This window comes from Habropoda laboriosa, unplaced genomic scaffold (assembly GCF_001263275.1).
Source record: "Habropoda laboriosa isolate 0110345459 unplaced genomic scaffold, ASM126327v1 scaffold64, whole genome shotgun sequence".
Classification (NCBI taxonomy): Eukaryota; Metazoa; Arthropoda; class Insecta; order Hymenoptera; family Apidae; genus Habropoda; species Habropoda laboriosa.
Genome location: NW_017100183.1, coordinates 1,421,762 through 1,436,687, shown reverse-complemented (window position 1 = coordinate 1,436,687; position 14,926 = coordinate 1,421,762). Strand labels below are relative to the sequence as shown.

At 42.2% G+C, this 14,926-nt stretch overlaps 1 protein-coding gene across 3 annotated transcripts in view; it reads left to right on the top strand.

Annotated features, from left to right (window-relative positions):
• LOC108579170 (guanine nucleotide-binding protein G(s) subunit alpha) overlaps positions 1 to 13,002 on the top strand; it is a 16,117-nt gene extending 3,115 nt beyond the window's left edge. For all 3 annotated transcript variants that reach the window (XM_017942631.1, XM_017942630.1, XM_017942629.1), the window contains 8 exons: positions 1,223 to 1,277; positions 2,849 to 2,968; positions 6,493 to 6,590; positions 11,346 to 11,400; positions 11,505 to 11,578; positions 12,164 to 12,343; positions 12,486 to 12,690; positions 12,786 to 13,002. In XM_017942631.1, the coding sequence (XP_017798120.1) occupies positions 1,223 to 1,277; positions 2,849 to 2,968; positions 6,493 to 6,590; positions 11,346 to 11,400; positions 11,505 to 11,578; positions 12,164 to 12,343; positions 12,486 to 12,690; positions 12,786 to 12,932 (934 nt within the window). In that variant the 3' untranslated portion in view covers positions 12,933 to 13,002. The remainder of the gene's footprint in view (positions 1 to 1,222; positions 1,278 to 2,848; positions 2,969 to 6,492; positions 6,591 to 11,345; positions 11,401 to 11,504; positions 11,579 to 12,163; positions 12,344 to 12,485; positions 12,691 to 12,785) is intronic.
• The last annotated feature ends 1,924 nt before the right edge of the window (positions 13,003 to 14,926 follow it).

Sequence of the window (14,926 nt, the reverse complement as noted above, 5' to 3'; positions counted from 1 at the left end):
ATTTTCCCCAATTTACATCGCGTCGCAGAATTATTTCTACGCCATTTGGAAAATCACCTGATTCCATTTTGCCAGGTCACGACGATTCTAAGAAGCATTAGGTACGCCGTTCGATGCAGATCTTGTTTACTTATGGAAACATACCTCGTAGAATCGCGCTATTTTTATTCCCCGTTTTTCCTTCTTTTCGCTTTTCCACCAGTTTCGTTCTACCTTTCGGAACTTTCTTCCCTCGTCTAATTTTCTCGAATCGTTCGCCTAATTTGTAAGTGGAACGCGTGTACGATAAGATCGCGAGCTAATACAACGGCAGCAAGTAAAAGGAGAAAAGTATAAGTTATATATTTACATTTTGCAGCGGGTAGGATTTCGCGAACAGGCATGGAAGACGGAGCTTTCAACGTGTAATCCTACTAAGCGATAAAATCGTCGGTGTAGGCGGTCTGTCCGATTATTTTTAGCGTTCTTGTATTCGAATATCGCGTGTAACAGAGCGCGAGCCTTTTAATCCGCCGTCACACGAACCGAGACGAAAATCGAAGGGAACCGCTTGAAAAGGGGTGTCGAGGGAGGAGGAGGTGGTGGATATAAAGTAGCCGAATTTTCAAGTAGCGTAGTAAGCTTGTATTAGGCGCAAACAAGTAAATACGGTGTCGTTTATGACTGGAAAGAAACCTGACCGGAATAACAACGTGATAAAAATGAGAACCTGTATTAGATCGCGACTGTCGTCATTCTTGTAATGTTACGTATGTTGTGTACACACGAACACGATGCGTACACGCACCGTTTACGATAGATGAAAATTCGTTTGGATTGACGACAGAAGCTTGAGCACAGGTATCGCCGTGAAATTAGATACCGCGTATTTACGACACGTACAGACACACGCGAAAAATCGTTTTTTCCGTTAGTTGACAAAACCAGAGGCTGATCGATCGTTGTTGTGTGTGTGTTAGAGATTCGCGAAATTTCCAGTGTCTCCAGACCGAACGAGATCGTTATAACGAAAACTAGCGTGATGCCGTACGATCTAAAATTATCTGAATGACTCTGGGAACACCGCTGACTCGGGAAAATCGCCTTTGATATTCGTCTCCTTGGTTTAAACGATATTGAATTTTTTTTTTTTTTTTTGGTTTTTTGATATTTCTTTCTTCTTTTCAACGCCGATTCTCTCGATAAGATGTACACCGTTTGTTTTTCTCATTTTTCTGTGCAGGGAGAAACGGCAAAAGATCGAGGATATCAAGAAGAACATCAGAGACGCGATACTGGTAAGAATTGTCTTCTAGGATATTCTTCTTTTTCCTACCGCCTGATTCTTCTCCTTCGATTTTCCCTACTTCTCTCCTCATGCGTATTTTCATTCCGGCACGTGGATCTTATGATCAGCGGGCCATTCTTCGAGACAGAGGCAAAGATAGAGCAGCAATGTGTTCTCTCTGTATTACGTGTTCTCCGCGGTGAAGACAATTCATTTGGAACTCTTTAACTGCGGCGTGTCTCAAAGAGGAAGAACGAGGAAAATTAACGAGTTAGATAACGATGTTATCTGTAGAATTTTATATTTTATACGTTAACAGTCTCTTTCAATTGTTACAGATGTATACGAATTTATTGAAATTTAACGAACGTACACGTGATTCGTGGTTAAAGGGTTGAAAACGTCAAGATTTTCTGCTCTAGAAATATCCTTTCGGAGTAATATTCGCGAAACATAAAATCGAATAACTCGAGATATTCTTGGAAGCTGTTGATTTATCGGCGAATCGATATACGCTTATCCCCAACATTAGCCAATGCCGTGAACACTTCGAGACCGCGTGACATTTTCGGTTCTCCGTAGAGACAGATAAAGAATCGACATGGAGAAAAAGTGAAATAAAATGAAATAAAATAAAAAAATTCTCCGTGGTTCTTTTTTCTCTTTCTCTATCGTTGAAATTGCGTTTCACGCACACGCACACGTTCTTTCGACGGGCGTCCCGTCATTAACGTTACGTGATACGCCCGTAAATTCACGACGGTTTAACGCCATCGTGTCAGAGGAGAGCAGCCAGCAGCAGCACTGTCATCAATTTGTCGTTCGAGGCCGTGTTTGGATACGCATATCGACGTGCAACCTTGTGATCGCTTCCGTATGTCGGGTGAAACATAATAGACATGGCTGCCCCGCGGCATTTAAGGATTATGAATGACACATTTACCTTCGCTATCGTTGGAAAAGTAGAGACAAAGAGATACGCAGGCAGAATTTCCATAATTGCGTGTCCGTACGAACTGGCGGACAAAAAAAACGGAAGAAAAAAACGAACGCGCACCGAATGGAAAAAGAGTTAAAGAGACTTTCCACGGTGAAAGAAAAGTCATCGCTTCCGTGTAACGAGTGAAACACATAATAGACATAGTTGCCCCGCGGCGTTCAAGCATTATGAATGACACATTACCTTCGTTGTATCGTGGAAAAGTAGATACAGACAGAAATTTCCATAATTACGTTCACGGAGAGCACAAAAACGAGGAAAAAACAGAGTTAAAGACACTTTCACGCTGAATGAAAAATCGTCGTTTCCCTGTATCCAGTGAAACTCGGTAGAAATTTAAGGATTACGAATGCCGTTCGACATCGCACAAAAGTAGACACACGTAAAAATTTCCATAATTACGTTCGCAAAGAAGATCATATATGTACGATACATAGGTACGCATGTTTGATTTTCTTGGTTGAGAAAAAAAAGTGATCGTTAGGGTAATCGTAGAAAATTGCTCGATCTACACGGTGTGTACGCACGTGGAGAACAGGTCCTTTTTATCTATCGTTGTGCCCTTTTTTTCTATTTTTCAGACGATAACCAGCGCGATGAGCACGCTAACGCCACCCGTTGCTTTGGAGGACCCAGCGAATCAGAGCAAAGTCGATTATATCCTGGACGTCTCGTCCTCCCCGGACTTCGATTATCCCCCGGTGAGTCACAGCCAGCCTATTTGTTCCGCGTGCTGTGTCTTCTTAATGTAATACCGTGAAAAATGTGCTCGTGTCTGGCCGCGACGGTTCGCCGCTACACGCACGCTTGGCTGAATGAAAGAGACCGGTTTGGCGGCCCAATGGGTAAGACTTTGTCGGTGCGCAACTTTCAATGATTTATCGTATTCGTGTTGTAAGCCGGTTCGATGCAATTCTACCAACGTGTATCCGACTAATTATGCAATTGCGTTCGATTGTAGTACGTTTCTTTTAACGGAGACGTGTATAAACAAAAAAAAAAAAAAGAACGGAAGATTCGAACGAGATTCGTGTGTGTAACGTCGGGAGGTTTCTTTCTTTTTTCTCTTTTTATTAGAGTTTACGATACAAGATGCCCAGGGCAGGAGGTGAGGTACTGTGGTACGTGAGAGCCACTGTGTGCCACGATCGGTGTTTACAATGTTTACACAGCCATCGCACATGTTGGTGCGCTATATAGGCGGTTCTGGCTATGATGTGCTGCGCCATTCCTCGCCTCGTATATACATACGTACATACGCAACACACGTTCTATTCGATTGTATCGTTGCACAGGGAGAAACTCCTCGGTGTGCGGTGGAAATGCGCTCGGCCCGTTATCTTCTTGTCGATCGAACTCTCCGCGCCTCCAATTATTCGGTCTTTTGTCACGGTGAAAGTGTTCTCGCGATATACCCTTCAAATCGACGACGATCTCTAGAAAATCTCCCGTGTCGTTTAATCCTGACAAAATTTTCCAAACTTTCCTTCGTCGATGTTTCGTCGATAGATGAGATTTTTTGTCAAATTTTTAAACTGCGTTCAAAATCTTCCTATTTTCTCTCTCTCTCTCTTCCGCCACGTCTGTTACATTCTTCTTCTGTGATATTAAACGAATTAATCGTTCCTTCGCCTGCGATATACGTATGTAAGTATGCCTCGTGCTACATCTCGCGAGCAAGCACGAAGATTGAATTTTATTAGCGTGATAATCAAGGCGAGAGAGCATTACGTTGGAGAAGCCGAAAGTATCTGGGCTGCTCGAGACGTAAGAGAATTTTCAACAGAGCGTAATTTCATAAGGCAGGCGCGTATGATGAATTGTATGGGGAAACCAGTTAGGTAAAATAGGGGAGGGTGGTGTGTCATTAAAATATTACGACACGAGCGAGCGAGCGAACGATCGAGGGAGTAGACCGAGCTACCACGGTACACGTTATTTAACCCGTTTAGTCATTTTGTATTCAGGACAGTGAATTTTGTTGCCGCGCCTCTTTCGAACGTGCGCTGAACCCGATTACCGCGATTTATCCCTTCGAGATACATACACCGGCGATCTGTTGTCGTTCTATACGATTCTATCCACGAGCTTTCACGATTCTGTCGAATTACGGGTTACGTAACACCGGTTTGGATCGATGACACGGAGGAATTATCAACGGCGTCTCTACCCGTCGAACGAGAACCGATAATTCCTTCGCAAAGCAAACAAGGAAACGTTGAACGAGAGCCGGCGATCGATTTCCTACTAATCGGACACGTCTCTGAACTCTGATTATTTTCTGATATGTTTGTGAATCAGAGAGTTAAGTTCACAAGCGTTCTCTCAGATCTGACGCACAAATTCATTCCCGAGATTTAATCCCTCTCTGGGTAATTAATTCCATTAAATTCGTCGAGAGTAAGAAGGGCGATATTTTAGACGTCGAAGAGAGGCATTGACATTTTCTTCAACCAGCTGACTAGGGCTCTGTTACAGAATCCTTCTGTCGTCTTCGAGAGAATAATGATTTTTCGCTTGCCAAGAAGATTTCACGAGAAACTGAGGGAGAGAGAGGGAGAGCCGCGAAACGTTTCGAACCGGCGAAACGATCTCGCGGCGCGTCTCGAAATAAAGTCGTCGCGACAAAATAATCCGTGTGTTTTGCGTCATTCACTGGCAGTTGTTGCTGCTACGTGCACGCCTTTCTACGTACATATGTACTCCTTTAGGCGTGTAACACGCGAATCGTCCGTCCGCTCGTCTCTCTTATCCGTTTGCACGCGATTCGACAGGCGTCGGCCGTTAGAGAACGATGCACCCGAATTAATCGAATTAAACTGGACAGAGTTTTGTCCCGGCGATGATCATTTTCAACCGTTTCGTCGCGATCTCCTTCTTCGTCGTCGTCGTTTCTCCATTTTTTCGTTTCCTCCTCGAACGAGCTTGTTTTAGATACTCGAAAATATCTTGGACCGGATGAGAAACATCTACGAGTATGGCAAAGATATAGTTGTCCGGTGAGTGTGTCGAACGGAGGTGTTTAAATTTGTACCGGTAGAAATTATAGAACGGAATATTTGGATTCGTTACGTTCGAAGGAGAGAACATTTGTCCATTTATCCTTGGAAATAACTGGGCGTTTTTATTACCAAGGAGGAAGTGAGCAAGCCTGAGAGGCTACCTTTTACCTCGTTTCGACGAGCCGCGTCCAATTTGTCACTGTCATTTTCGCTTTTTGCATATCTGAATGTGGCTCGCGCAGGATATACGGAAGTTTATTTCGAGGTTCGAATTCTACACCGAATTTCACCGGGCTCTGTACTGTTCACGAGACGCGCGGTTATTACGCGTTCAGATTAATTTACACACACGGTTTATTTTCTGCTTGCGAATCGTTGCTAGTGTGTGTGTTCGAAAAACCGAGAGATTTTGTGTGTAGTTTGTCCAGTCGACTTGAAAGTTGCGAAAGTTTGCCCGTGTGTGTAGTAGTTTCCTTTGAGAGATGTTTGGTAAGGTACTCACGATACCGGTGTCCCTGGCGAAACAAAAATCTAGCCAGTTGGTGGAAGTTGGAAGGAAGGAAGGAAGGAAGGGCTTTCAACGTGGAGGTTTCGCTTTGACGCCGTGCAACAAGCGTACACCTGGTCAATTTTCGAGTTAAAGCTCTCCAATGTCCATCGGCTATCTGGAGAAATTAAATTGCACTCCATTTTCGAAGTTATCTAGTTTCCCTCGATTTTCTATTTCACTTCTATCGGCATACGTTTTATTCGAATATTTATCTTGGCTCGATACACCTGGCCTATATAATACTTATCTATTTTTACAAGAGCGCGGAGAGAGAGAGAGAGAGAGAGAGAGAGAGAGAGAGAGAGAGTGCGTGTGTGTATGGGCCGTATAAAATAAATAAGAGAATGAAAAATGAAAATGTTTCCGTCGATAACGGGACGTGACTCGAAAGCCTCTCACATGAGGATGGGTCCAAACGGTGACGTGGGACATTCTGTTGTCACGATAGTGGCGGTGTTCGGGGCCAAATTTTCCGTTTCGTCAGAGCCGCACGTTTTTTTAGATAATTAACGAGGCACGCGATGGGAACTGCTATCAAATCTGTGAACTTATTTGCAAATCACCCAACCACCAAATATGCGATCGTTTATTTTTAAACGCTTATTTTTCTTTTTCCACCGCCTGTGTGTTTTCACCTTGGCTAAACCATCTACGTTGCTTTCTTCTTCTTCAGGAGTTCTACGTGATCGTCGAGACCCTTTGGAAGGATCGAGGCGTACAGCAGAGCTTCGAGAGGAGTAACGAGTACCAACTAATTGACTGCGCCAAATAGTAAGTTATTCTACTCATTTTTCTTTAGAATTACTATAATATTAGAATGCGTCGAGGAAGGTGGTAGAGGTTCTTAATTAAAGTCAAGAGTAAAAATTGATAATGTAATAAAACGAGAGTCTTCTTGTTCTTATACAATGTGTTAATACAATAGACAAAGCGATAGACTAGGTTGTTAACGTTGATAAAAATAAGAAGGCAAAGTTTATAGCCTACCTTCTTCACCGTTAGACACCCGTATGCTTTTGAGCCGCTATAACCACGGCTATTCTAATCCGCCTCGGGGCTGATATCGCGATATTACGATAAGAAATACGTACGATAACGTTTATGCGACGATAATGGGACCGCGAAGCGCGCTGGATTTGCCTGCGGATTCGTTCCCTATCCGTGTACATATATTTTTTTTTCTATTTATGTACACTATGTATTTGTTATCCGATTTGTAAGTCGCGTGGAAAACGCGGTTGGATAAATTTGGGAAGCGTTCTCATGACCGCGATACATATGGTATATCCGTGTATATTCATGGGCCTGTGACACCGATTTAATGCCAATGGAGACAATGCCTTAACGAGGTAATCGCTTTAATAGGGGCCACTCGTTTATCCAGGGGTTCTCGACGAATTGGCCCAGTCTCTTGAAACTTTTTTCACGCTGTTCACACTGACATTCACGCGAAATTATTTTTCTCACCGTATGGTTAAACCATGGGTCGAGTACTTTTTCGCGTGAAAAAAGGGAACACGTTATGTTTGGCGAAAAATTTGCGAGCACAAACTGATTTATAGGTTAACCCTCTGTAATTTGACCTTTTTTGTCGTTTTCATTAAAATGAAACAGAAGTTTTTATCAAGAATTAATAATTGTTAGAAAAAGATTATTCTGTAATAAAGAAATTAAATGAAACGTAAAATAAATGGATATGTAATTTTCAAATTGGCGCGGTGTTATATAATAAGGTTAACGAAAAGTGATTGGACGAAGCTGAAAATGTAAAAAGCTCGAAAATGGCTCGACTAGCTGGTCTACACGATGCAGCATTATTTTCATCCGGTCCCCTTTCCAGCATGTAACTCCGAGAGAACCATCCCTGGACCCGATAAATTTATATAAATGAGCGAAAAACTGGTCCACTGCGGGACCAGGCCGGGACGGTCCAGCAAGTCGCTTGAAACGTGTCCCTTTGAAAATTATATAGGCGAGGCACAGGTTGTTGCACCGGATCGCGAGGCAAAGGGGCGTGAATCTCGAGTGTAAACGCGAAACTTATCCGCTAGGCCAACAAACCAGAACATGTGACTTGGTTTGCCTGTCTATCAATTCGTCGAACATTTTAATTAGACGGAACTCTAGCTTTGTATTCGACGACAAAAGCTTATGCCTGATCCTCACGTAATTATCAATACGTCGTTACATTGTCAATGGTCATCAATGGAAATTAAAACGTTTATTAATCCGATGACCATATGACGGATAGTTGAACGTGTATGATCGAGATTCAGGCCGCGTGTGCCAAAAGTGTTTCGCGTTTCACGGCGAGATCGCGCCACAAGATCACAGCGAATAGTGTTCGTTTCGGTGAAAAATACGGAAGATCCGGTTATACGTTTCTGCACCTCGTTTGTGTGAATTTTTAGAATTTTCTCTTTCTTGTTTTGCTTTTGATCATTTTTTTTTTCTTTCTGTTTTGTTTTCTTCGTTCTTACCTCGATCCTCTTTCGTCGGTAATCCTACAAAGGGATTATGACTAGCAACGATAGAGGCTGAACGTAACCTAACCTAACCTAACTTACTGAATAATAAGACATGCACTTTGGTGAGTTAACCTGAGAATAAAAAGATTCTAGAGAACTAAGACGGGTGTTTAGAGAAGAAAAAAACACGAAGTAGGATGTTAAGGCAAGACTAGTCCTCATGTTGAAATCGACAAACAAAGAGAAGTGAGGGAAAAGAAATTTAAATAAAAAAAGGAGAGAGAAAACAGGCTCTGTACATGGGGAGAATCGAGTAACGTGCCAATTACACGATGGAATACCTCTGCACACCTTAAAAAAGGAAACACGTGTCGCTATATATAGACACCGGTCTGTGTGATGGGATCACTGATGCTGCACACATAGTTCATGAATGTTTAGGTCGATAACAATCTTCTTCCGTGGCATCGTCACGCCAGATAAAAACGAGTATTTTTTTATCCTCGTTGATAACTTTCGACGCCTGTGTCTAAATATAGATCGACGAAGATGATCGATAGGATCCGTTTAGAAAGTCATGGAAGATTCGTCGAAATTTGAGGTTAGTTTTCATTCTTTCACCAAATCTTTCTCTCTAATCGACTGTTTAACATCGAGAATTTACTCTCGCTTGCAATCGAAAGCAACTAGAACCGCCATATTCCTCAAATATTTGCGATTACGAATCAGTTATCGTTCGATGGTATCGAAAGGTGACAAAATCGACGAAAAAAAAGAAAAGAAAAAAGAAGAAGTATTTAATGAATACTCCACACGTGTTCGTTTTGGTCTACTTCGTTACTTATGCAACGATTGCTAAGCATTGTTTTGCAGCCATTCTGACCTCGTTCAAAATCCGCGAACATTTGTCTTCTCGAATGTGTCCAACGATGACACTTTTCGCCATTTTATAAAACGAACACCGTTCGCATACAACAATTGAAATTAACGCCAGAGAAAGATAGATGGAGTATATATAGCGGGTCGATGAATTTTGGAGAAGGCGACGACTGCGCCACTCGAGGATGAGAAAAGAAGGAGTGTCACGCGTGGTTGTATCGTTGAAAATAACATTGTTACAACGGAGCCCAAGGTCGGTAGAGTTAGACCGGCGCGATAACCAGAAAATCGTTCTGCCTGTAGCCAGTGGGTCACGACCTCCTTCCTCTTTCAATTCTTCGGAGGTCGATAACCTCATTTCTGTGCGAGCGCGCCAATTTCATGACCTACCTTTCTCACAAGCCTATACAGACCAAAGCCACACACGTACATAACCGTGTATCTTACGGCTTCTATCCTGTCCTCCCTAGGACCACCACTTTGCCACCGTGAAAACCAATTTCGTCGATTTGTGGTTCCTCAAATTTACTCGAGCAGCCAATTTCTGGTTACTTACGCCTGCTCCCTCTCACTAGCCGCTCAACGCTCGTATTATAACCCCTTAACGTCCGTACCCGTGTCTCACACGTGCACGACTAATCGTCCAATAAGTGTAACTTTTTTTAAATTATTTTCTTTCACTCTCCATATTGCGCTATTCTTTCCAATGGGAAACTTATCTCTATACGCTTAAGAAATAATTAAAAAAAGAAAACACTGTTGAACTTATTTGGCATATCAAATTGAGAAAAATGTGAGCGTTAACATTACTTGGATCACTTCACGCCAAAATTCATTTTCTGTATAAAAATAAAAAAATGCATCGAAGCATGGTAGATCATCTAAAGTGAGGCTGATTTATTGTTAGATCCACGTTCGAAATTAATTGACCGATCAAAGCTACAGTGCGTTGCAACGATGGTAACTTAAAAAATTTCCAAAAGTATTTCCACTAAAAAAAAACCGAGGTTCTACAGAGAGGGGCGGAGAGGAGAGAGGTGTCAGTAAATATATTATCACCGTCAACCGGCTGTGGAAGGTTGCATGGTGTGGTGTCAAAGCAAAGAGAAAGAGAGAGGAGAGCGAGAAGAGAGAGAGAGATCGAGAGAGACCCACCCCTGTATGTTCGACACATATACAACTGCACATCGCACCGGTATATGTACATACGTGCAGCTAAGTCTGCACGTACGATTGATGGCGAGCAGCGGTGGCAGTGACCCATGACCCGGATTGGAAACTGGGTGCCAGAGAGGCATACCCGGCGAGGCCGAGAGGGCGAGAGTTGGGGTTAGGATAGGACACCGGCGAGGATCGATTTTCCCTCTTCGTGTGCTCTATCCACCCTAGACACCGGCCGGGGAGGGTCTTTCCAGAGAGAGAGAGAGGGAGGGAATAAGGGAGAAATAGAGAGAGAAGTAGGAGAAAAGGAGAGAATTTTTTCTCTCTCTTTTCTACCTTCGGTATTCTGTCGACGACGTCCCACCCTTTTCCCAGTAGCTACTTCCGCTTTTCGTCGTGTGTGTTATCACAACACCACTTTTGGTACTATCGTCTCGAGATACTGCAGCTTCCATCTGGACCGAGACTTTGGGAAACCTTTTTTCATTACCTTTTTCGCAGCGGTTTGATGAAACGATTTGGGGAATGATAACTTATTCGATTGGCGATCTGTTAATACCGACCTCCGGATGTCGCAAATTGGCAGAGTAAAAAAGTTCGTGTTCAAAAATTGACGGTGGAATTCTTTTTTCTTTTTCTTTTTTAAGGATGATGTTGGGAGAGAATCGCGGTCACGTATTTTTTTCTTTTTTCTTTCTCTGCGCGGATTATCGGGTCAGGTTTCCTGTTTGCGGCGTGTTTCAAAAATTCGACGATCCACGGCTAAACGAAGACGTGTCCCCGCGAGCGAATGAAGTGACTCTCACGATAACAATGCGGTCATGATGATTGTTATCGCGGATGGCCAACATCGATCAGAAGCAGTTCGACGTTGATCAAGGCGTAGCTCGTTAAGGCATTGTCGAATCGAGGGGATAAAATCCGATCGATTGTTCCATAAAAATTTACATTCTCCTTTATGTTCTCCTCGACACGCCAGTATGTAGTAATCAGTGTTTCATTCTGTTTTCTGTTCCAGTTTTCTAGATAAGGTAGCCATTGTTAAACAACCGGATTACACCCCCACAGAACAGGTAATTTGTCGACAATGATATCTCGTTTACCTGAATTAATTACGAAGAAAAAAAAAAAGAAAGAAATGTGGATATTTATGAGAAATTTCGTTGAGTTGTTGCAGGACATCCTCAGGTGTCGAGTCCTCACGTCCGGTATCTTCGAAACGCGGTTTCAAGTCGACAAAGTAAACTTTCAGTAAGTCCGCGATACGTTAGCCGCTCGCTTTTACTCCAGTGTCGCCTAACTATATATAGACGACGTATTACAGTAACATCGGCCGACGGTAAATATAACGCGAAGCAGCGACGCGCATCTCATCCCGCCGTGTATTTTACAGCTATAGACTTACTATACTCGCAGCGAAATCCGTTAGCCGCGTTAACGCCTCCGCAACTTTATAATATTTCCCCTTTTTTTTTATTTTACCTCGACGTGGTGTAACGGTGGCCCCCCCCTTTTGCTCCCTTCTTCTGGGCTTCGATTTCTGTGTTTTGCCGTTAACACACGTTCACTGGACCAACTGAGTTTTATATGTTTCGTCACACACACACACACAGCACCGTAGTAAAAAACTCTTACGGTCGTCGTATTATTATGTATCGTCATCTCGAAGATGAGAATTATTAATCGTTCGATTACGTAGAGATTTTTTTTGTTTGGTTTTGTCGAGATTTAACCCCGTTGCGCTGGTGTTACATGAAATATCAACGTAAAGTTTCCACGTGTATACCAATAACATACGATTATTCTGTTCTTTTTCCTTCTTTTTTTTGTTTACAGTATGTTCGACGTTGGTGGTCAACGTGACGAGAGGAGAAAGTGGATACAGTGCTTTAACGATGTAACGGCAATCATATTTGTAACAGCATGTAGTAGTTATAACATGGTACTCAGGGAGGATCCGACGAAGTTGAGACTCAGAGAGAGTCTGGATCTCTTCAAGAGCATTTGGAACAATCGGTACGAATTCGATTTTCCCGGTTGGACAAATTCTTCTTTCTTCTTGAATTTTTTTGCTTTTTGTTCTTTGCGCACACACGCCGATATAAGGACGTCTTCGAAACAGAAATCTGGCATTACACAGACCGTTCTTTCCTTCTAGGTGGCTCCGCACAATTTCCGTAATCTTATTTTTAAACAAACAGGATCTATTGGCGGAAAAGATAAAAGCAGGGAAGCACAAATTAGAAGACTATTTTCCAGAGTTTGCGCGCTATCAGACACCGGTTGAAGCCGGTGTAGTGACGGACCCTACGGAACCTCCTGACGTTATAAGGGCCAAGTACTTCATTAGAGATGAATTTCTTGTAAGTGAAGAATTTCTTCTCTATCGATGGATGAAATACGATTTGTCATCGTTTGGGAATATTAGCAAATTACTCGATTCGATTGTTTTTTCCAGCGTATAAGCACAGCGAGTGGAGACGGCAAGCACTATTGTTATCCGCACTTTACATGCGCCGTCGATACGGAGAACATCAAGAGAGTGTTTAACGATTGTCGGGACATCATTCAACGGATGCACTTGCGCCAGTATGAGCTCTTGTGACTTCGTTCCTGCCGACATGTCCTGTCATCTATTCGTATAAAAATTACGGTAGTGCTCCACCTTGAGCTAACGCGAGTCAAGCGTGTCGTACCGTGGGCGATCTGAATAGTATCGCGATGTACGACAATATATATATATATATATACACACACATATATATATACTATACATATATTGGTGCGTGAAAGCTCTTCTTCGCGTATCTGAAGCCAGTTTAAATTATTCAGAAACAAGTAACGCGTTGAAGGAATCCGCGTGTACGCATATACACCTGATTGATGATGACTGCGAGTCGATCGTTCTTCTTTCGACGAAAGAGCGAGCTCATGGAGAAATGTTGATACGCAGCGGTTGGAGGTTACCTAAAATCTTCTGTCTCGCAACGGAGAGAATTAGTTCTCTTTTTGCACAGAATCGCTTACTATGTCATTGGTGTACAAAAAAAAAAAATTATGCCCTTGCGCGCATTCTAATTCTTAAACGATCGTTTCGGCAGAAGTAGAGGAAGAAAAAGATTAAGAAGAGGAGGAGGAAGAAGAAGAAGAAGTAGTAGAAGAGGAGGGAAGAAGATGAAAAAGAGGAAAAGTAACAAAAAGCAAGAAGCAAAAGGAAAAAGAAACAAAAAAAAAACAAAAAAGATATCTCGGGCATTTTCGATCACTCGACTCCTGTTTTTAGGTTTCGTCGAGAGTGTGCTGAACGTGTCGCGATTGAGGAGAGAAGGGTTGGGAAGAAAAGTATATAATATTCGTTGCTAGAAAAGAACACGTGCAATTTTAACTATTACCTCGTTAATTTTATTCTTATTACGCATCAATTCGTTGATAAGTGAAAGAGAGGGAGAGCGTGAGAGATGTGAGCGAGAGAGAGGGAGAGAATGGAAGAAAGAGCGAATGTTTTAAAAAAAACAAAAAAATGTGGGCCGATGTTACAAAGTAACGTCACGACGATCGTGTAACGGCTCCTTTTCGTCCGGCACACTCGTCGCGTTTATTAATATCTCGTTCAAGATTTTAGTATTAAGAACGTTTCCTAAGACTTAGGTAATTTTTCTCCTATTGGTGAATTTAAATTTCGTTTCTCGACTTCTGAATCTCGACATTTTAATCGCATTGGCCCGACCCGTAGGAGTCTCAAGCCGCACCTTTTTACAAGAAGAGTATTTTGTGAGATTTTACAGTATTTCGACGAGCGTTTTAATTATATAACTATGTATCAAATATGTACAGGGTGACCGTCCACGGATTCATGTTTTTATGTGCGTTTCCTAATGAATCGAGATTCCTCACCGATATCGTTTTTACTGATTTTTTCCATTGAACTACTTTAATTCGTGTACTTAGGGCACACATATTATCATCGTAGCTAGTGTCTACATGTGTAACGATCCTGAGAACGTACGCAAAAAATGGAGTATACAAAATGTGCCACTGTTGGAAGATAAAATGAAAAGAAACAAACAAACAAACAAACAAAAACAAAAAATGAAGAACATTCGCGTTTTACACGTACACTTTTGACTATAGTGTTTAGGCTTCTCCAACTTTACAATCAAACGTACGTCAATGTGTAAAACATTATTAACACGCAAGAGGTATATATATATATACAATACGTTGCTTATTTATTCGACTTCGCCAAGTCCCCGCGTCAACAGTCTCGTGTTTTTCTTTTTTTCTCGAATGTAAAAAAACAAACGCTTCTATGTCCCGGATGGTGTTGTAACGTGTAATACGAAATCTCGGAAGTCGGTGCATCCAAGATAGATCAGTTTTGTCATCCGGATTCCAACTTCTCTTAGGGATAACAATTCCTCCTGAACCAAAGTGCGATGTGCGAATTTCTTATCTCACGTATCTTTACTATTTGGACACCCTGTATATGGTAAGTCTCCTGCGTCATTTTCGTTCGATCTTCACTTGTACTCTTTCTGTTTTTTCTCTCATTTTTCTTTTTCTTTTTTTTTTTTTGCTTTCGTCATTCTCATCATCATC